Source organism: Phoxinus phoxinus (assembly GCF_949152265.1).
Source record: "Phoxinus phoxinus genome assembly, chromosome: 24".
NCBI lineage: Eukaryota > Metazoa > Chordata > Actinopteri > Cypriniformes > Leuciscidae > Phoxinus > Phoxinus phoxinus.
In genome coordinates this window covers 18,171,111-18,195,503 of record NC_136899.1, presented here as the reverse complement: position 1 = coordinate 18,195,503, position 24,393 = coordinate 18,171,111, and the positions used below count along the sequence as shown (strand labels likewise).

General features: G+C 39.0%; 1 protein-coding gene across 5 annotated transcripts in view; it reads right to left on the bottom strand.

The window, feature by feature from the left end:
* The window catches only part of ofcc1 (orofacial cleft 1 candidate 1), a 123,718-nt gene that overhangs the window by 98,552 nt on the left and 773 nt on the right, over nucleotides 1-24,393 (bottom strand). For 2 of the 5 annotated variants that reach the window (XM_079602130.1, XM_079602133.1), the window contains exons 3-6: nucleotides 11,775-11,833; nucleotides 5,592-5,658; nucleotides 5,106-5,240; nucleotides 250-354 (exon numbers count right to left, since the gene is read on the bottom strand). In XM_079602130.1, the coding sequence (XP_079458256.1) occupies nucleotides 250-354; nucleotides 5,106-5,240; nucleotides 5,592-5,658; nucleotides 11,775-11,780 (313 nt within the window). In that variant the 5' untranslated portion in view covers nucleotides 11,781-11,833. Of the gene's footprint in view, nucleotides 1-249; nucleotides 355-5,105; nucleotides 5,241-5,591; nucleotides 5,659-11,774; nucleotides 11,834-24,393 lie in introns of those variants that run through there. The other 3 variants (XM_079602131.1, XM_079602132.1, XM_079602134.1) reach the window with 3 other exon arrangements.

The window sequence follows — 24,393 nt, the reverse complement described above, 5'->3', positions numbered from 1 at the left end:
CACATAGCGATATTGGAAGGAACCCCCTTCATATAAAGGAAGTTAAGGAAAGCATGGGGATCGGAAATGGAACTGACCAATGACAGGTGACCTTCGGCAATGACAGTCACAGCAACGCTCAATCATGTGGCCCGTTGGTAAAAGTATTTACATAGACCAGCCCACCCAACACTCTGACAGGCTGTGAGTGATCTCGCTCACCCCGCTTTAATGAACTGAGGCGGCCTATTACGAGAAAAAATGGCATACTTAATTCCAGCTCATCTCTGCCTCCGACCCCAGTCATCCTGCACCGCCTTGGGTCACCCTCCACCGCCGACGAGGGGTCAAAGTAATTTTGGGCACCTTCATTTCCTGTGGAAAGTCCAGGCGGGCAAAGGAGAGAAAAGAGAAAGTGAGGGGGGCTGATGGTTGGTGGGCTGGGTTAGTGATTATTAGAAGCACATGATGTGAAAATGTTAATTTTGAAAGTCCACACCGCTCTCGCCGGCTGGCACAGGCTACCTGATAAGGCCCCGCTCGGTCACGTTTCCCTGATCTGCGCTCAAGAGGGCCCGACGCTGCTCAGGGGCCTAATTAGCATGCTAGGAAAGGTCAGAGCAGGCAATCTTTTAAACACAACCTGCCATATGTTACCTGTGTTCAAAAGAACTAATAAGAAACGTGTATAAGTAAAGGAGCCCTGGATTTCAAAGACAATACCCTAACACTGCTCCGGGGTCACCGGTCAGAGAAAGAGGGAGAGAAAGCGAGAGAAGGGGCGACAAAGCAAACGCTGTATCCCATTGACTTCTTATTAGCAATTGCTGACCTTTGGGCATCAAAGCGTCTTACCAGAGTTTTATAGAAATCCAGCAGCTAGAGGGGTTATTCCTGTTAAAGAGTTACTGCTCTCTGCTCTTCACTACTCAACACCTACATATCTCAACCACAGGTTAGGCATATTGAAAATGGCTCGAAAAGCTGTGAAAGATGCATCCGAGCAAATCTCAACTATAAAAGAGCTGATATGCTTAGAATTTAAGTTATACCACAAATTAGCAGAACTGATGGTGGCTAACTAAAAAGCGAAAAGTCAACTGGATCTTTAAACCCCAAACTGAGACTTTTTATTCCTTCTACAGCCATTGAGTTGCAATTTCTCTCATCAATTTATCTAAAAGTATATCCTCCTACTCATACTGTCTCAGTTTCTGGCGTCATGAGCAAAAGCGACCTTTGGCAATGCAACAAAGTTGTGTTGACTTCATGCAAATGAGCAGCGATGTGAGGCTGCAACTACCAATGGGATACACACAATGATCCCCCGCCTGATACAGATCGACCTCAAGCAATTTAAACGTTGTAACTGTGAACGCCCCATTTGACTGACATTCACCCATCAAACAAATTAAAGTGACGGTACACGGTAAACACAGTTTGGCTTCCATATCTGTTTTTGTTGGAAGGGGCTGAACATTCATATTTGCATAACGTTGGCGGTCTTTGAAATTATGTCTTTGAATTATATCTTTGATTTAACTACATGGCCTGGCCATCTTCCAGTGTTTCTCATCTTTAATCAAACTGTTCTTCATGCACACTATCAATAATGCAGCGCTGCAATGCAGTTTGACGCTGCTAGAATAACACTGATCTGTTAGGCAGCCTGCTTATAGATTTAGGGTGGGTAAATCATGCCATTTCCGTACATGTAAGAAAATACATTATCAACTACATGCTGACAGAATTTAGAAAAAACAGCCAAAAGACAGCTTCTCTTAGGACAAAATGATCTGTCCTTTCTTTTTTTTCTTTTGCAGTCTGAAATGAAAGTTTATGTAGTATTTATCAAAGGAATTGAACACAGCGGTTTTACTTTTGAAATTATGCATAGGCAAAAGCTAAGGTTTGATCTCAGCTTGAATTTGATAATCATTTGAATTATTTACATGCGGGAATATGCCTGCCAGCTAAAACACTCTATGTTCATTCCAGTGCTCTGTGAGCTTTCACAACACACACAAAGACGGGAGCTGTCTGAAATTTAAACTCCATTCTAACTTTCTCTTCTTCTGTTTTTTGTTTATTTACTTGCTTCGCTGCCTATTTTGTAGTTTCAGTTGTACGTATTCTAAATCAAATCTCTTTGTTATAAGTAATATAAAAAAATTGTTAAATGAGAGAAATTTTTTTTTATCTCATTGAAAGTAATTATCATGTTGGAGTACAGAAACTGAACTGTACAGAAACATCTACAAATATCTGTTTGTTAAATCATTATTATTAATGTATCATGGTGTGCAATGCTGTTTCAAAATGAAGAGGCAAATTTTAGAGTCCCCCTGTGGTGAAAATAAAGTTTTACATGTTGTGTATAATGTCTATGTGGTATTTTTAATGTGCTTTAAGACAAACCACGTGCAAATTCATGTCAACACCATTGCTAAGTTTTTTCTCTTTGTTTTCGACGTCACAAACTACCTTGTAGCCAATCACGTCAATGTGCTGGCGGGTTTTAGCATAACATTAACAGCAAACTGCAATGAGTCTTTTGGAGAGAGATGCCAGGTTATCCAGGTATACATATTTTTTGTTGATAATAAAAATCGGGTCGATTTCGCAATATAGCGGGTGTATGATGTATATTACGATGTTATAATGAACTATGTATTTCTCCACTGACGTTCTGAGTTTCAGATGATAGAAGGTAAACAGAGATGGCGAACGGGAACATAATTTGCATAACATTAGCAACACATTATTAGCTGTTTGATAACCGTCAAGCAAAAGGCTAATCATATTAATTACTGTTATGTGTCCGAAGTTGTAAAGAGCTATACCAATGAACAGCATTTACCTCAATAAGTTGGATGAATGAATCAGTGAGCTGACGTGAGTGGATGCGGGAATATTCATGAATCCGCGTATACTAAATGAAGCAAGGGTGTAGAGTTGCATCCAAGCTATTTTAAGGCATGACCTTTTTTTTTTTTTTTTTTTTTTACATTAATTTTTTTTTTTTTTATATATATATATATATATGTAATTTTGCTGATCAAAGATACGTTTTAAGGAATAAAATGATTTTCTATAGGGGGACTTTAACATTATATATTCCAAAATATTAACTAAAGGCACTAAGAATTAGGATACGTACCCAAAACTTTTAAGCTGCTATGATTAAACCGCTTGTTAAAAAAATGCAACTTGATGCTACCGAATTAGTCAATTACAGGCCAATCTCGAATCTGCCTTTTCTGTCAAAGATACTAGAACAGGCAGTATCCTCACAACTATGTTCCTTTTTAGAAAGAACCGTACCATAGTACCGAGACAGCTCTCGTTAGAGTCACAAATGATTTGCTCTAATCATCCGATGGTGGTTGTATCTCTCTATTAGTGTTACTTGATCTTAGTGCTGCATTTGATACCATTGACCACAACATTCTTTTAAATAAACTTGAAAATGATATTGGCATTAGTGGAATTGCATTAGCATGGTTTAAATCATACTTATCTGACTGTAATCAGTTTGTAGCAGTAAATGAAGAGATATCTTATCGATCAAAAGTTCAGTATGGCATACCACAAGGCTCAGTACTAGGACCGTTTCTGTTCACTCTGTGCATGCTACCCTTAGGAGATATTAGGATTATTAGGAAGCATGGCATTAGTTTTCACTGTTATGCTGATGATACTCAGCTCTATATTTCTTCACGCTCTGACGAAACTTACCAATTCACAAAACTAATGGAATGCATAGCTAATATTAAAAAACTGGATGACTAGTAATTTCCTACTACCTATTAAAAGTCATCTTATTTTCATCAGTCGTCAAGCTCAGTCAATTCTGGTCACAAATACGGAAATGTAGGCTACCTTTAATTTCGCCAAGCTGATTGCTCACTAAAAAAAACCCAGTCAATATGTTTTAAGGTCATTTCAAGTTTGATTTTGACGTGACATAAAGCAGTGATATCTAAGTCAGTGAGTTGTTTACTTTTTACTTTTTAATTAGTCTTCTCATTATTGCCATAATTTTCTTCATTCAGGCCGATTGGGCAAACCTGCACAAAAACAAGGGGCAGGATTTATCGCACAAACCGATCATACCCAATTATAGCACGATAGGGCTATTGACTCCTGTCACTTGACTTGACCACCCATTCATTCTCAATTACCCCCCCACCAAACTCAACACATGCATTATTAGGGGGGTATGTTAAAACTCAATGGGCTCAGAGGGGGCATGATAGACGCGGACTCCCGCTGTCACTTTACTTGCTGGTTTCACTGTTGGACAGTGTTACTTGCATACTTTTTAATGTCACATTTTGAAATATTTGCGTTGTTTTATTTTGTAATATCGATTATTCTCAAATTTTTTGAGGAGACAATGCCTCCCTTGCCTCCTCTGAGAAAATGTGCCTTTAATGTATGTTAGGCTATCTTAACACTTACACCCATTCTCCAAATATTAATTATATGAATAAATCGATTTTTATTCATGCACTTGCACACACTTCACACTTCTTACATGCACTTGCATTTTAACTTTCCATTCGTAGAGATATTTTCACATCTGAGCTGAACAAAAGACATGCTGATTTTTCTTTCACTGTCACTGTCTCTCAGCTGAAAGTCATGGGTCATGTCAATGTGTTTACTTTCACAAAATGCCCATTTGCTCTTTAATGATGATCAGTATTAAAGCTGAAGTGTGTAATTCTGCACTAGTGTCACCAAATGAAATCTAATGTTTTCAAGCACATTTCTCATCTCCATTCGGAAGACAATGAATCTACCAATGGCTTACTTTTTGTTGAAAGTATTTGAACAATTATACACTTTCAAACCAGACATCTGATTCATAACCTGCTATGACAGGAGGGCGTATGTTCCCAGTCTAGGTCTAAACTGGATTCTTTTAGATGATGAGCAGCGCGTTTAAAGCATGATATCATCTCACGCTGATCTAGCACGTACACATTTTTTTGGTCAAATCCGTTGCTGCAACATCTGTAGATGTACCTATGCTACACAGATACCTGTTGGGACAGGCTGCAGTGGAATGTAAGGCCGTGCCTGCGTAAAACAGAGGGTGGGAGAGCGTGAAGTTTCACCTCGTGCCGTAACTGTGGCCTGATGTCGCCGAGCTTGAAGCGTGCTATCGTTCACGCCACCTCTCATCTCACTCTCTTCCTCCGAGTCCTCCTGGAACGCAGGATTCACGGCGCCTTCCATCAAGCCTCTTTCTGCTGAGGACAGAAAGACAGAGCGCATAAGAAAATAAAAAAGTGAAGGTCAGAGTGGCACATTATTCCACAGCACATTTAATCACAAACGAAAAATCCCTCCCTCTTAAAATGACACAGAAACACAATGAGGTTAAAATTAAACCCAAATCACGAAGAGGAAGGGTGTGTATAAAAGAGGGAAAGAGAGAAAGACGAAGAAGATGAAGGAGAAGAAGAAGAAGAAATGATTAAAATAATTACAAATTGCGCCCTGACAAGCAAGAGCAAAATTTAGCCCAGAGCCATTTGTCTGTAATTAGTTAATTAATCCTTACACAAATTATGAGCAATAACTCATCACGCGGGACTCACCCATCAGAAATTCAGCCGACTTGGATTTCTTCTGCTCAGGTTGCTCCACAGCCTTCTGCTGCAACTTCTGGAGGGAAATTGTTAAATGAATAAATTAGCTGCAGAATGAAGATCATCATTTCTGATCCGCAACTAACGCAGTATTTTAAATATGGGACGACACGGAAATGTCATTTAATTTACAACGCCGCTAAAGGGGTCAAGCGCTAATTGAACAACAGAGTGGAAGAAACTGGAATCATAAATAGATAAGTTGACATGAATGCCTGATGAAGGTCACATTAAAATACTTACAATGTCCAACCCCCCACCCTCACAAAAATCCCACCCCAACCCGAGAAAAACAACGTTTTCTACTCCAAAAAAAAGATGCATTTTTATGCACACTAAATGTTGGAGGTTTGCCGTACATATGAATATGCAAATCATCATAAACACATTGCAAGCAGCATAAAGGCTCAAACACACAAGGAAGAAAATAGGATGAGAGCCCTCGCACCAAATTAAAAACATAAACCAGGTTTCTCAGTCACACTGCTTACCAGAAACTTGAACATTGAAACCTGAAACTTTAACATATGAATGAATATGAAAAAAGGCAGAACATTTTAAATTAAAGTTGTGTATGGAAATATTTGTAGGGGACAGTCTCCTAAAAATATTGCTCATACTTTTACTTTTACAAATTGTTTCTAGAAGTACAACATTAATGTAATGAATGTAAACAACAAAACTCTTTTGTACTTTTTGTGTTAAAAAAAAAGAAATATATTTTATATCTGACTGTTTAATCTGTTGCATTCCAGTACACACTTTCTGTGAATTCCATCATCATATTTTTATTGTATCTGGAATAAATTGTTTACTGCCATGCATTGTTTGTGTTTTTATACGTTTTGAGGTAAAAATTTTGCTAAAAGCCTAAATACCAGTCTAAAAAATGACAGGACCCTTTGAGCACATTGGTTCAATGTGTTCAACTTTACTTTTGTATCCGGGGTAATAACAATGGAAATGTTCAATAGGTTCTATGTATTCAAGTTTCATACAATTGACTTTAAAAATAAACCAACCATACGAAATAATCACTGGAGTGATTAAAAATCATGGCAATTTGCCCCATTAGTTATTATAAATTATAATAATAATGATAGTCTTTTTTATTCTTTATTGAATTAGTTTTATTTTTTTTCATGAAATCCAAGATCTGTGACTGCAGTACTTAAATCTTAAATATGTAAATGAGCCCTCAATGGCACAGATTACAGCGATAAACACTGCAAAACATATGAACAGAGCGTACAAATAATCAAAACATAAAACATCATCTTAAAGACAGCAGTTTAAGTGGGAAATGTTTTTCATCTTACATGACAGAGCAATTAAAGTTGAGCAGGACACACTCCAATCTGGAGCAGAGTTTAGAAATCTGCTTTAACATCCAACAAGCCCTAAAGCCACACATTCATTTGCACCGCCGAGATTAATGCTAATCTAATTGTAACTTATTTAAAAACCATTTGCTTTTTTCCTCTACTGTCTTCAAATCAATTTCTCCAACAGGAAGATGGTGAGACTGACCAGATATTTTAAATGTGTCAATTAAGTATCTTTTTTATCCAATTTTTTTTTTTTTTATGTATAGTCATTCTAGTATGACTGAAACTTTATTGTTGGAATATATATATTTTTTTACGTTTTGGTGCATGTCCCGCAAGGACATTTACAAGTGATAATTGGGCCACCACTTGAGAAATAAGCAAATAATGATTTTGCCAAAAGCAAAATGACACATAATTATCCTCACCAATTCAACATTTCATATTATCCGTCCAGCGCTCCCTTACACTGGTGGATTTCAATTATCTCCCAGTAACAAATCTCTTTAATTACTTTCTGAAGTTGTCACACCAGCATCGTTGTATTCCTCTATTTTTCCCTGATGAATTTTTCAACATGTACACATGAACATCCATGACTTTGCATGCATTATAAACCACATTTAGTGTAATAGCTTGACTAACACAATTCATAAAGCTTCTTTGAAAATATCTTGTTTTAATCTGCCCTGTTTGGTGCAATACTGCAACCACCAGAGACAAACAAAAATAAGTAGCTACAACTTTGTTTTAGAAATGATTGTAATAATTATTATTATATGCCATTTATGTTTTAATATACAATTTCCTGAGAAAAGCCCCCAAATGCATATGATTAAAATACATTATTATGATAGATGAGTAAATCATTGAGTAGTAGCTTTAGAAATGTCTAGACTGTAAACCTGATACTGGACAACCTTCAGCAATCCATTAAATGTAGCGCCATTTACACTGGACATGTTCTTTTGTTTTTTTTGCAATATTTATTTATGTACGTAATGAATTTTGACCTGCTTGATTGAACAATATTTTAAAATTGATCCAATATTATCACTTAAAACAATAACGATCAAAGATGTATGCTAAGATAAACACTGCGTTTTTACTTTAATTTCGCAAAAACAATGCGTATAGAAAAATATATTGTACAAATTATACACAAATACAAGAGTATTTACAAGAAGTCTGTTTCTCTCAAATGTAATGTGTGCCAGGCCAGCAAACATATGTTGTTAGCCAAGAGCGTTTGGTCATGTTTGCTAAGACACTCGTTTGGAATAAAGCATGTATATTTCAGTGAATATTATTCAGCTAACTCATCTCTCTGTTCGGATGTAAACAAAAACACGCTGTGGGATCAGCAATCTTCTGTTTAACATCGAAATGAATCAACCTTACTGTGATAAAACAAGGTAATGATCATTATTCATCAGCGGGGCCCTGTGCCAAACTCTGTCACCAAACACTAAGCAACTGCCATATTCTTTTAATATCATAAATACTTAACAAATATACATGGCCAGTGCATCAGTAATTCAGCGGCGGGCTGGTATAAGGTGCCAAGTAATCCTGCTGATATCTGCCTTAAACACACTATACAACAAGAGCGGGGGGGGGCGGCCCCACTGACATCCAGAGGCATCCAGTCTGCTGTTAGAAATGAAAATTCTGCCTTTTCTTTCAATGAACACTAACAAGATGTCACTATATGCTGTGCACTGGACAAAGAAGAGCAAGAAATCCTCTAATGGATGACAAGAGAAATGCATGAGCTTTATAAGAGAATGTGATTGTTGTCGAAAGGAATTGGGAACACGAATGCCTTCTCCAGCCTGGGATCCGTTCGGCTGGGCGTAAGGCTGGTGGGCATAGACCAGTTCCAGAGTGAATTTTGCATACTGTACGGATCATTGCCCAGTTCAGAGCAGTCACATTGAATCTGCCTTCAACCAATTGTGCTTCATGAAACCGTCAACCCTCATTTACGTCTGACTGTTTTCTTCAGCTGGCTGCGGTAAACAAGCCCTACGACAATCTCTCTCTCGCCCTGTTGATGTGCTGACAGCCTCTGTCCTCTATGTTACAGCTTTAACCTTAAGCTTAAACACACACACACACTCACATGCACAAACCCAAAATCCAGGACTATAAAGCATCTACATTCCAGGAATGGATCTTCATTTTAATGATCTTATAAAAAAAAAAAAGATGCACACTAACATGAGTACTCTGTAACTCATCTCTCATAAACAGTGACTTCTCATCTCATAAACTGTTGAGCCAGTTTTGTACAAAGCAGCTATTTTCTTTCTGTACACTGTAAATGGAAAATTAAGAATAAGGTGTCCAATTTTAGTCAAAATCTGTGATATTTTTTTTATGGTTAGCATTGAACATTTGGGCCGTTACCTCTGTTTTTTCCGCATTTACAATATAAAGAAAGACGCCACGAGAGGCTGTTACAATGCTTTTTAACACTGGTAAAGTGTAAGTGGTGTTCTTAGGCAATGCAAAGTGGCACCCCAGACCATGGTAAAATCACTGTAACACTGCCTCGAATGGGTTACTGGTGGCTACAGCAATATCATAATAGTCACAGATGTTTAATTAATATTTACTAATATTGGAATAAACCATTCATCTGCCAAGTAGATATAGCTCATTAGACTAAATGAAAGCTGTTTACTGTTGCCACGCGATGTACCAATTTGCATTATTATAGGATGTGCAGTCACAGATGTGATCATAGTGATTTTACAAGCTTTAAAGCCACTTCATCCAATGATAATTCAGAACTGTAACTATCAATAATCAGCTTTATAATACTACAGAGAAAAGCCACATGCCTGCATCTTTCAATGACACTATATGTGTCACTATATTTCACAAACACTGCAATTAGATCTGGAAATTTTAAATTCATATTGAAACAAGGACTGATGAAAGTGCTAGCTCGCTTTGTACTCACTGCAGCTCTATCTTCATGTATTTTTAGAGCACGCTTTTTTTTTTTTTGCAAAATACTAATTGTTATTAAACTAATAGCTTTATGTTGAACAACAACCATGTCAGTTGGTGAAAACAGGAAAACATAATTAGAATTCAGACTTAATTAATCTACGCTGGCCCCTTTAAGTGAATTAGCCAATTATTTATGCATGTGTGCCCCTTTGATGCTAACTGATTAAGAGGGAAAAACAGAACCTTGAAAAATTACAGAACTTTCTTTGTCGTTTTAAAAATGCCACTAAAAACTAAGGCGGGGAAAGAATTTTGCAAACATTTGTGTTATGTGTTATATACAGTATATTATGTTATACACACACACACACACACACACACACACACACACACACACACACACACACACACACACACACACACACACACACACACACACACACACACACAGAGTCAAGCCATTATTTCACAATACATATTTAAAACAGTTCATTGTTGTCACAAGAGCTCATTACATTTCATGTGAGTGGCATCCAGTTATTATTTTACATTTTATGCAAAAATGGCAGCCTACATATAGCATCTATAAATATTTCCGGTTCATTTGTTACATTGAAGGTCAAGTCAATTGCACTGCATTGTGTACAGTATGTCTGAACAATATGTTTTGATATTGTATATTTCAGGGTAGAGCTGCAACCAAAGATCATTTTGATAATAGATCAATCTAACAATTATTAGAACGATTAATTGACTAATCGTCATTTGTTTGCCCAATTAATCAGTAGGCTTTGATCAATTATTCAAGCTTTTACAATTACTTAAAATATTGAGCTATACCTATTTTAACTTATAAATAAAACTAAATGTTTTATGAAGCTTACAGTGATAAAGCGTCCATCGTTTGCACACTTCAGAATCTCGCCAGAAGTAGGTCATCTGGGTACTTATGAGTACTGTGAATTCAGACATACTTCTTTTGTCACATAGGCTTACTGTTTTTCACCTACAATATAGTAGAGAAGTATCAGTATGAAGTAACATGAAGTATGTTTTAGAGCAGTATGCTACAGTGTTGTCACATGACAAACATTGAACATTAATTCAACACAGCTGTCTTGGTTGTTACTTACAAATAAATGTACAAACTGTTTTCACCAATGGTCTTAATATAACCCAAATTCTGTTTCTTGGTGTAAGGTCAAGTGATTCTGTGACGTTTAATCAAGTTTTTCACTTAAAAATCAGTTATTTTGCTAAACAAAATGTACACAGAAAAAATATGAACATAAAAATGTGCTTAATGTGGTAACGTAAATTAAATGGTTTGGCTCAAATCAAAAATATAATTATCATGTTTGAATCAAATTGATTACATTAAGCTCATTTTAAGTTTAAACATAGCTCCTTACAAGAACACCTACCAGCTTTTACTGTGTAGAATACAATTATATGTTTACAATTATCAGAAATAGTAAAAGTAGTATGTTAGTATGCACCTACTTTAAATTTTTAGCAATACAATAAATATTAAGAAGTAAAAGTATAATAAACATGTCAATATACTGTTTTGTGTGTAAAACCAAAAAGTGTCCGTCCAGGCCAGCTGAATGAGGGGCCAGGTTGGGATCATGAGAACTCATAGGGATTTTAAATAGGCTTTTTGTTCAGCTACTTGAGAATTCCTCAGCTTTCTGTTATGCCGTTTCCTTCACTCAATTCCCAGCTGACCTCTCACAGGCCATTGCAGCAAATGTTAAATGTGAATGGTAAGTCTGCCTTTGACTTAATAGAAAACTGTAAGCTAAAGGCTCTGACCCCGTATTGAAAGCATACTCACATCCATCGCCACAGAGAGTACGTTTTACTGCTCCTTGTGTGTTGACCTTTGACCTTTACCTGCAGAAACAGAATTACAGGTTATTAGTGTAATTCGGCTCCTTTTGTTTATCAAGTACGTACAAGCATGTGTATGTGTTTTAAATTGTGTCAATTCATTAAATGTTGAAGATAAAATTTAATAACTTGCCTTTTGGAGCAAATGCTGCGTTTTGTTTACATCTTACGTTTGAAGATCATATACATATTTTAGAAGTTTCTGTGATTTATTGAACATTCTGGTGTAAATTATTTTTGAATTAATATGTAGCACTTGTTAAAGGTGCAATAGGTGAACTGGGAAATGCTAACTTCAGCCTGCTAGCATACCCAGACATCAACATAGTTTCGGCCCAAATCTGGTACATGTGGATTCCATGCGTACCAAATATGGGCCGGATCTGGGCCGACGCTATGTTGCTGTCTGGTATGATCCCACCCTCCTTGCAAATCGCCGTCCAAAGCCACACCTCCTCCAAAACACATGAACAAGAACAGAACAGAAGTGAGACGACCAGACTAAAGACATATACTGTAAGAAAAATGTATTTATTATCAAAGGTAACAAATTATTTCCCCTGATTGTTTAAGTCCTGTTTATTAATTTCTATCAGATACGGCCTATTTAGTATTTCTATCTGCTCTCTCCATGGTAATTCACATGGCCTGCACAAGTTTTTGCAGAAATAGCAAAACAAACCCCAGGCAAAATGTGAAAGATTATCCCATACTATGCGGGTTACTGTGAAACACTATACTTTTTCACACTAAACGCTGCTCCACCGGGTGCGATTGTAAAACATGTTAAGCTATTGAATCTGCACTTTGTATATATGGGGAGAACTGTGTGTAGTAACAAGTGAGTCGGTGTTTTGGTAATTGTTTCAAATTATGTTGTGTGCAATAACAGAGGAAAAGCTATCCGCCACCTTCTCCTGCAAAGGCGAACGTAAAGAGCACAGGATATCCCTCTGCCTCACACCTCAGACACGCCAGCTCACTCAAATAAATAGGCAGGAACAGAGAAATGCCTTCCGTTCACTCACTCACTCCTGCCGAATCGCTGTCTGTGTGCTTCAATTCATTCTGTAAGTCAGCTCAGCGTTCACAGCACCCATAATTCTCTCTGATGAAGCACTAGGTCTCTGCGGTTTCTCCACATGTGCATCTTATTGGATTACGGATGGGTTTTCAGACCAGTGTTTCTCATTTGCTGATTTGTTTTTTCAGTAACTAATAAGTTAGGGAGGATGAATATTTTATAGGGGCCATAAAATGCAATACAGCAAAAAGGCCAGACAATTGGTAGTAGTAAAAGCTGCTATTTTCTATAAGCCAAATGTTGTTATGAAAATGACATGCATGCCAGCAACTTTTCAACCACACAAACGCCTGCTGACTCACTGCTGCTCTGCTCCAAAACAGTTTGTGAAGCAATAAAGTCACAGACTGCAACATATCAAATGATCATCAGTGAGTATATTTAAGCAATCAGGTAGAAGAGGCTGTGTTGTATTATAATAAAGTCATGGCTAAAGGGCTTCGGAGTGATGCACAGCAGTGTTGCAACGTTTTAGCTAACCTTGCGAGTCGCAACGAACTTACTTTAGTAACCTTGCACCATGACCACACAAATAAGCCTGATCATTTAAACCATTTTCTAAATTGCAACTTTTTAATACAGAGCTTTTTAATATGAACTTCAGGCTAACAAAACAACAGATGTGTGGTTTTATCATTTTAGTTCAGTGTGCAATGATCCGAGGTTCAAATCCCAATCTAATAATTTGTTTTTAACTAAACTTTACAGCCCAGTGATGATCACTGATCACCATGCACTTTCATGGATTACAAATTAATTTTTCAGTCTGCTTTTTACACATAAAGAGAATATTGCACTATATATCTTCATTTGGAAGAATGCTTTGTAATTTATCTGTAATGTTCTGTGAATGTTCTCTGTAATCCTGTAGAAAAACTCGTCTCACAGAGATTCCCTGGCCTTGCGCTAATAGTCTGCAAAAAGTATTTACGTGGATTTATGATAAACATATCATTAAATTCTAAAAGTATTAGGTCATATTGGATTGACAAAATAAGCTTTTGTAGTTTGGAAGGGGACTCCTTCACCAAGCTGTTTTTTTTTTAGTTAGTTAGTTAGTTGGTTAATTGTGCAAATAACCATCAAAGTTACCCTTTGTTACGAAACTCTTAAAAACAATAATTTCTGATTGGCTAAACGCAACAATTCCCAGTCCAATACTTACAGTATCATGCCTAGAAATGTAATAGAAAAGGGATGGAAAGAAGGCATGGCAGCTTTACAATATAATAATATTAAAACAAAACAAAATTAAGCAAATTCACTTTATGTGCTAAGTGCTTAAAAAAAAAAAAAAAAAAAAAAAACACTATGGTGAGGGATTATTGTAGTATAGCCTAACATTGGTATATTGTATTTGTGTGCCGAAAGTTAAAGTGATGCATTTTTTTTTTTTTTTTGCAGAAAATATGCATTTGAAATGCATAATAATACAAGGTGTAATGGTAATGTATCTTAGTGATCACTTGTGATCAGTTCACTGAAAACACATCTTAATTGTACCAGGTGAAAACACGGTTTCTCTCGCTCGCTTGAATTCCGGTATATTGTATATAATTTGTGGGTGTCAGGGAGTCACTATCAATATTTGGGAGACACCCAGACATTGAGTGACGGTGAGGTGGGATGTCTGCATTATGTAACTTTCTTTGTTAAAAATTAACAAAATGAATGAATACATCATCAATCTTCCAAAACATGTTTTTGTCTTATTCCCTTTGGTAACCCTATTGTAAGTGTTTATATTTTAGACATGAAATAGAAATAGAGAAATGTTTCTCTGGCTACTTTGATGTGTGTATGATGTAGGATGAGAATGGCATAGGTTAATTGTCTCAAATAAAAGTGAGAAAGGCTGACAATGGAGCACACTCTGGAGTCAAGAACATCGACAGCACCAGACCTCTACACTCCACCCACTCGTTCCCTGTCACAAGAGTACTAATCACCGTCACCTGTCACCAATCTTCATTGATCATCACCCAGCACTATATAACCATTCACACTGTAGTTCACCATTGTCTGGTCTCGTTGTTCCCTCAGTGAACTCTACCTGGCTCCTTTCCTTTGAGAAACCTTTTACCTTCAGTCATCGGCTTCCTTGATCCATCTTCAGTCATCTGTTTCGTTCATCAGTTTTCAGTCTCGATCTCCATATCAGAACCTACATAATATAAGATTCATCCAGTACTCTATAGTCTTCAGTTACTTACCTGCTTACATCGCTGTGATATTTTACTTCTGCAAATAAAACCTGTTATCCACTTTACCTGTGTGTACCCTTTTGTTACATGACAGGAGACCAGACCAACATGCAAAGTACAACCGATCCCAGCGATGCAAGTGCGTCTCTCCGGGATCCCTATTCTGATCTCATTCAAGCCCTTCGACAAGCCTTTCACCCACCAGTCACCCATGGCCCGACCAGCGACATACTCAGGTGAGGCGGACATACTCACTCTTCTTTGAAATGCAGCCAGAGCAGTTTGTCAACGATCGTGCGAAGATCGCCTACATCATTTCGTTGGTGACAGGACGCACACATCAGTGGGCGCGTGCCATTTGGGACGCTAATAGACCTGTCACTCACTCGCTGTCAGCATTAACCTCACATTTTAAGGAGGTATTTGGCCAAACCGCCAGTTCAATATCAGTTCATGACCAACTGTTCCGTCTTCGTCAAGGGAGGTTTTCGGTGGGTGATTATGCTCTTCAATTTCGCACTAGTTTATGGTTGTTTATGGCATTCCGCCAGGGGCTCAACGTGAACATTTGTCAACAAATGGCTATCTTTGATGACGCCGATGGCATAGAGAGCTTCATTCAATGTGCCATCAGGATATCCCAATGACTCACAGCCTGTGCCTTGGACCAACCCGTACTGCATCCTCCGCCCACTTTAACATCTGTCACCCCTCCAGCACCAGAACCTATACAACTAGACTCCACTCACTAATGCTGAGTGTCAACGTTGCATCGTAAATCGTCTTTGCTTATACTGCGGAGCAGAAGGACATCTTCTTCCCACCTGTCCGGTGCGACCTCCACGTCCAGCGGTAAGTGTCCTTCAACTACCACCTCCCATATATTCACTAAAAAACACAGATGTTATAGTAATCTCCCATCAACAATCTCTTTCAGTGAAGACCCTTATAGACTCAGGTGCTGCTGGTAACTTAATTTCACTCAACTTCCTTTGAAACGTAAACTCGTAAACTCGAAACGTGAATTCGGCACTGTATGCCATTATTGACTCTGCGCATCGGATGTCTCCATCAGGAGAAGTTATCGTTCTTGTTGCTGGAGGGCTGACATCATCCTGGGATGCCCGTGGTTACAGCAACATTTGCCTCTCGTCTGCTTGAACACTGGTGAGATCCAACAGTGGGGGGGAAACTGTTTTAACCACTGTCTGCAATCAGTTAAGAAAGTCACCTAGCAGCACTCTTCCTGTCATCAACCTTCATCTTCACCAAATGTGAGGTCATTGTTCCATTTCCATTGAGAGTACAGCAACCACAAATAAAACAGCATGAAATTCACCTTATCGGGTATATCGGACGTTCCAGGATGTTTTTAGCAACCACTCCATCAGGGCAGTACGAGTACCGGGTTATGCCATACGAGCTTTGGAACGCTCCATCCGTCTTTCAAGGTTTCATGAACAAGGTGTTCTGGGAATTCCTTCACCGCTTTTTCATCGTGTATATAGACTATATTCTCATCTATTCCCGGAACCTGGCTGTCTATCGCCACCACGTCACGCAGGTCCTACAGAAGCTTTGTAAGTTCCATCTCTTCCTGAAAGTTTAAAAATGTGAGTTCCACCGTGACACAGTCCACTTCCTCAGGTACATCATTGATCAACACGACATCAGGATGGACCAGAGGAAAGTAGAGACGATGGAGAACTGGCCACAGCCAACTTCTATCAAGGAACTCCAACGCTAACTTCTTCCGCCGATTCATTAATGGCTTCAGTAAACTCAGTTCATCACTCACTTCCTTGTTGCGCAGTGGGGCAAAGTCTCTGTCCTGGAACTCTGAAGCTAACACTGCTTTCCAGCCTACTGAAGAAAGCCTTCAGTACATCTCCTACCCTTGTTCATCCCAATCTAGATCTCCCCTTCATCGCCGAGGTGGACGCCTCCACCAATGGGGTAGGAGCTGTGATATCTCAGCGGCAGGGTGAGCCTCCCAAACTCCATCCATGTGCCTTCTATTCTAAAAAACTGTCCCGGCGGAGCAAAACTATGATATTGGTAACCGGGAGCTACTAGCAATCAAACTAGCTCTTTAAGAGTGGTGACATTGGCTGGAGTGAGCTCAACACCCCTTTGAAGTCATCACTGACCACTGCAATCTGGAATATCTTCGCGAGGCCAAGAGACTGAACACCCGCCAGGCACGCTGGTCCCTCTTCTTCACCTGATTTAACTTCACATTGACTTACCGACCTGGTAACAAGAACCTGAAAGCAGATGCACTCTCCCGGTTATACCAGCCTGAATCCATTATCACACCTCCTGAGCCCATTCTCCCTCCAGCCATCATCGTAAGCCCGATCCAGTGGTCACTTGATGATCAAATCGCCGAAGCCACGCAGTCAGAGCCTGCTCCGCCGGGAGGTCCTGAGGGATGGACCTATGTGCCCACTGGTCTCCTTCTGTCCCTCATGGACTCAGTTCATACATCACTGGGCTCTGAACACCCAGCCAGCCAGAAAACCCTCTCGCTCATCAGCAATCGCTACTGGTGGCCCAATATGACCCAGGAAGTCTCCCGATGTGTTCAGGGATGCTCAGTCTGCGCCATATCCAAAGTTCCCCGTAGTCTTCCGGAAGGCAAACTAGTCCCTCTACCTGTTCCTAACCGACCCTGGTCGCAAATTGGAGTGGGCTTCATCACCAACCTCCCATCCTCTAATACTCACACCTGCATCCTCGTCATAGTGGATCGCTTCTCCAAAGCCTGTAAATGAATCCCGCTGAAGGGACTACCCACTGCCTTCGAGCCGACCAAAACCCTCTTCCAGCAAGTCTTTCGTCACTTTGGAATTCCTGAAGATATTGTCTCAGACCACGGCCCTCAGTTTATCTCCAGAGTTTGGCGAGCCTTCTTCAACCTATTCTGAGTCACAGTCAGTCTCACATCTGGATATCATCTGCAGTCCAACAGCCAGACTGAGCGGAAGATACAAGAGATTGGGAGGTACCTACGGTCATAATGTCACGACCATCAGGACAGCTGGAGACGTTTTCTTGCCCTGCCGTAAGCCGAGTCCCCACTATATCGGTCCCTTTGCAATACAGAGGCAGATCAATGATGTCACGAACCGGTTAACCCTTCCTTCTCACTACGGAATTTCTCCTTTTCACGTCTCCCTACTCAAACCATTCACTAATCCTCTGGTTCCTTCTTCCCCAGAGTCTATTGCTGAGGACGTACCTCCTCCTCCTGTAGACCCGTCAGAGGAGAATGTCAATCGAGTCAACATCATCCTAGACTCCCGGCGACGGGGCGGCCTATTGGAATACCTCGTCGACTGGGAAGGATTTGGTCCAGAGGAGACATTCTGGACCCTTCACTGCTGCCCGACTTCCATAATGCTCATCCCAACAGTCCAGCCCGAAGAGGCAGAGGCCGTCCCCGTCGCCGTCCACTTCGGCCATCAGGAGCGGGCCTTGGAAGAGGGGGTACTGTCACAGTCCTCTACACTTCACCCACTCGTTCCCTGTCACCAGAGTACTAATCACTGTCACCTGTCACCAATCTTCATTGATCATCACCCAGCACTAAATAACCCTTCACACTGCAGTTCACCATTGTCTGGTCTCAATGCTCCCTCAGGGAACTCTTCCTGACTCCTTTCCTTTGATATACCTTTTACCTTCAGTCATCGGCTTCCTTGATCCATATTCAGTCATCTGTTTCGTTCATCAGTCTTCAGCCTCGATCTCCATATCAGAACCTACATCAGATAAGACTCATTAACTTCCAGATTCATCCAGTACTCTATAGTCTAAAGTTACTTACCTGCTTCCAACGCTGTGCTATTATACTTCTGCAAATAAAACCTGTTATCCACTTCACCTGTGTGTACCCTTCTGTTTCATGACAGTAATGTGACAGAGCTTGTAATAAAACGAGAATCAACATTGGCTTGGCTTTTCAGATATAGCGATGCTTTTGTTTAATTTAAGTAGCATTAAGACATTTAAGTAGCTTTTATAAACGTGCCTTGGAAAAAAAAAAACGTCTTGAGACAAAACAATGGCACTAACATAATTTAAAATATGTCAGTGCAAGTTGCTTTCAGTTAAGACAGCTCAAACATGCATTTTAGTCTGGGACTAGGCCAAGCAAGCAATTTTGCATTTAAAAGACGTCTAATAGCCATCCAAAACAGCCCTGATGTCTAGGCTAAAACAAGGCAAAATTTGGGCTGTCAATGAAAATGTAATAGATGTCCAAACATAGCCCAAGAATAGAGTCATCTAGAACATGAACTTGTCAAAGAAAGGAAACCAAACACCTTGTGATCACTGTTGACTTTGCTTACATGATGGAATATCATACATCTTGCAAGTTATTTTAGCAAAAACGACATGTACTGAAATTAAAGTTTATTTTGGCTAGAAGTGGGCTACTCATAACGGGACTTTATTGGGTCTATAGTCAACCTAGATGGTGAAATGATGACCATTGCTTGCTGGGGGCTTAAGACTAATCTGTGAAACCGGGAATCAGAGTTTTGGGGAAAGTTTGACATCTATTTAAGTTAATTTAATTAGTGAGAGGTAGGTAGGCAATTTGTTTTCGAAACACTTTTGTTATATTGGTTGAAGCTCTCTTTACATCCTGATAGCAATCGATAATAGAAGTTTTCTAAATATTAAAACATGTACATTTAGAGGTCTTCATGGGTCAACTTGGATCTGAAAACCTGAGGTCCGACCTGTGCGGGTTCGGGTCTAAAACTTTGACGAGTGCCTCGGACACAGGTCGGGTTCATAGCGGCCTCGGGTCTCGGGTAATTTAAAATAAATGTGCTTTTCCGGAATGTACCCGAGAAGACACAAATTCTTTTAAACTATGGCAGGCATTTAACAAAATGTTATTATTATTTTTTCTGTTATTAACAGCACATATTATTATTTTCTCTCTGAATTCGTGCTTCTACATGCAATGGATTTTACACACGGTTGCTACCGCATTTAGACTCATTTGCTCCACATTTTTGCCTACCATTTCAATGAACACCGTTGGGAAAGTGTTGTCATTGTTCCTTTTGCTTCTAACTTTTTGAGAAACCTTGCTCACAGAAATCCATCTTAAAGCTACGAGATACATCAGAAAAAGGCACGCGTCACTGCGTGTTGATGCCATGCAGGGCTTTTCTTTTTTGTGTGCAGAAGCCTTTTGCCGGAGATGAGGTACATCATTGCAGACGACACTAGTGAATTCATGATTCATTAGGCTATCAATTTATCCATCGGGCATGCAATAATATTAAGTAATAACAAATAAGTAAATAAATAAATGAAAATTAGGGAGCACCAGCCAAATTCAGTCAGCAGGACTCCTGGAGGCTGTGCACACATCATTACCGTTTACATTCGGGACGGGTGCCGTCGGATTTGAAAATAAAAGCGGAAATAAAATCAGGATGGATCGGACTTGTGTTTAATTTTATCGGGTCTGTCTCGGGTCGGGTTTTAAAAAAAAATAATAATTTAAGCACGTCGGGTTATGGTAAGAAGTGGTTCAGGTCAGGTACAGATTTTAGGGAACCGTAATTAAAAAATGACAACCTGTGAGTTTCTACTCGGAGCTATTCACATCCTCAGACTAGAGTGCGGATCGGGCCAAATTTTTCTGTCCGAGCCCGGCCCGCGTCCGACAGAGCAGTAACCGAACCCGACCCGAGCCCGAGCCGAGCCCGACAGGCATAAAGATATTCATGTCCGAGCCCGACTCGAGACCGGCAGTTAAAATCCCATTTTTTTCTCATACTAATGACAATTGTACGTTTGTTTGTGTGGAAAGCCCGCTTTTAGTAAGCAACTGTAGGAAGGGAATCGGAAATGTCAATAGGATGAGCGCATCAGCGTGCGGAGCAACAAGCGCTCTTAAAACAGGTGCGCGCACATTATGCACGTGTTTCGTTGTCAAAGCTACATAAACAAATGTCCGCACACAGGAAGACAGATGTTATGGTAATATTTTACATGTATTTTAATCACAAAAACGATCGTTTGCATCAACTGAAAGCATCAGGCACAGTGGCTACCTACATAAGCTGTTTTAAATTTAAAATGTGCAATGCCTTATCGCGGTGATGTGACCGAGCCCGACCCGAACCCGAACATAATTTCTTAATATCTGTCCGAACCCGGCCCGGCCCGTCGGGTCCCGTCGGGCTCGGGTCGGGTGTCCATCCTCTACCTCAGACTCAGATTTATGCATTTCTCTGGCAACACTATCAATGCCGAAATTAAACTGCAGCAGTCAGGTGGTACAACTAGAGCTCTGAATTTTTTTTACGTTAATTATTATTGTAATTTTATGTGCTTTGAGGCACAAGGTCATTTAACGTCATCTCTCGTCTTGTAACGCTTTTCAGCCGCTGCTGTGTGTGTTGCGCTCATGTTTTTTGAATGAGGTGTGGGTTTGTACAGCTCTCAGAACAGAGGGTGGGTTCTTATGCTTTAGGTGCTTTAGCTCTGAATTAATGTAAAATGTGTTTGCACATTTTTTTAAGGTAGGCTAAACAAATTATTTTTTACAGTGTACTACCATAGTACATATCCCCAAAAAGCTGTTCATATCATAGAGCTTTTTGTTTGCATAAAGAAAGTGTCACATATTAGAGAAAACAGCTAAATGTTATGGAAAGAACTGTGATCCTGTTTGAACCTGTCTACAGTACAGTACTATAATGTATACAATGCAATAGAGTAATTTTTTAGACGTTCTGTTATATGAATAATCATAAAACACAATAAAACAGGGAGCAATGGAGGACAAAGTAGGATCTGTTGTAGACCAAAACAACATCTCAAAATATGGCTTATATGTTGAGACATTATTAGAATCAATAACACACACACACACACACACACACATAAACACAAACACAAACACACTTACAACACTTACCTCAGTTAGGTATGAAACACTGGAATATCATTATGAGATGTTAATGTGCTGTTATTGTGTTAATAAAGCACATTCAATCAGTTTTCTGTTTTTGCTTGCAGTTGTTCAAAAGTAATACAAAGTTGACTAAACACATTTAAGGTTATACTGACATGCATTACTGATGCCTGTAAAGGTATCGTGCAAAGCGTCCGTCACTATGGTGACAATGACGTATACTGAGTTTCACTAAATTATGAGGGACACAGCGGTGAAGGCTTACCTCATGCATATTAATTAGGTTGACGTTACTTGGTAACTTTCTTGTAGTGTCCAGTCACGTAATTAATATTCATGTACCAGCCCTTCTTCATAGTAGGACAGGTTAATTTATAGCATTCCATTATGACATACATTTATAATATGTCTGATCTTTGAGGGAAAAAGTTGCGTTTGCCATTTTGGCTGATGAGTTGAGAGGTGCGTGTAGCAGATGGCCTATCTGGCCTATTCTAAATGTTCTTTCATTATTGATGGAGATCAGAAAGTGACTTAATGTGCAAAAGAGCCCTTTGTTACCTCTCTGCATCACTTATTGTAATGAGTTCCCATCTAAGGTGAGCTTTCATGCAGCTTTGTAAACATACATTATGTAGTATGACAATTTAAACAAAAGTTCCTCATACATAATTTACAACCATACTTCACACAAAGCCAACCAGAGGAGCCAAACATCTGCTGTGACGGATGATAGGTGCTGTACATGACGCACTGGTAAATGTTTGGCCTCAAAAGGAAACAACACACATCATGCACACATGATAACGAGACCAGTCACAAGATCCTTAGGAAATATGGAATGTTGAATGTTTCTGAAACTGAGAAATTTTGTGTATAAATATATTTAGATGACTCTTCAGTTAGGGCACTTTCGACTATTTTTATAAGTTAAAATAGTTAAATGAAAAAAATTATCGCATGTTATGTTAAAACATTTATCGCATGGCCTGAAATAAATTTCTGATCTTGATTCTGATTTTGATCAAGTGGATTTTGCAAACACTTACAGTATAAATAAAGATAATCCATGAAGAACTTTAAACATCCATGGAACCTTTCGATTGTGGTTTATTTCTAAAGATGTATTTGAAAAATATTTCTATTTGAAAATTGTATCTGATGTTTTTGGAGTTGTGAGATCCAGTCGATCACCGGGCGCTGCATAATGGGTTTTTCTAATACTTTATACGGTATCCTACCTAATTGGCAAAAGGGAAGACAACACCCTTTTTTCTCTATTTTCTCAGGTAGCACAGATTTACGTTTTTTGTCTTTCTTCTGTATAGGCAGCCCAGTTTTAATGAAAGCCCATTTTGCCAGAAGTGCCCCTTTTAGAACTGTTCTATGAAATGTTCTATGAAATGTTCATTGGGGGACTCTAAATGGAACCCTAAATACTCTTAGGGGACTGAGAGTTTAGTAATACACCCTTCACCAGGAGTTTGATTGACAGGCGATCTGACCAATTATAACACAGAATCCGCCATTTTGTCGGATAATCATACCAGACAGGAGAGTTTTAGTAGATTAACTTTGGTAGACTTTAACTTGGGGTGGATGATCTTCCCAAAATTTCACAAACAATCACGATCTTCCCAATTTTGAGATGTACTATCGAGAATATCCAGATTGCAACAAGACTATGGACTGATCTAGTATGTTCACAATTTAAAACACAGTATTGCATTAAACAATCAGTTGTCAAAATAGTCATTTGACTAGTAGTGGTCAACCGACATTGATTTTTGAAGGCCAATGGCAAAATCTTAAAAGAGCAAACTGGCTGAAATAATACGAAAATGATTTAAAAAAAAAAAATCTCTAAATGAAACCGACTTACTTTAGATTGTAACTTCTTGATTCTGTAATCATATTACTGTATTTTTCACGAATAAAGAAATTGTTTGGAAAAAATTTAATAAAAGGGAAGTAGCCTTAACACTGTAATCAACAAGGGCACAGTAATCTGGTAAATGTGTGCACATTGGAAATCTTTTTTTTTTTTTTTTTTTTAAGACAAGGTACCACTAATTTTACATAGAGCACAGTTAAAATGACATTAATATGACATAGTGGGTAACTGAATATAGCTCAGCATAGTTTGAAATCAAGGGTGAAAGTGCGTCTCCAGTTAAACTGACCTGAGAGTCACGCACGCGCAGTTTTCACGTTGATGCTACAAATGCGCACTTCAGAATATCTGACAGCTGGATTCGACTAAGACTGCAAGGTTTGTGAAATTAAATGTTTATTAGATATTGAAAGATGTGTTTAAATG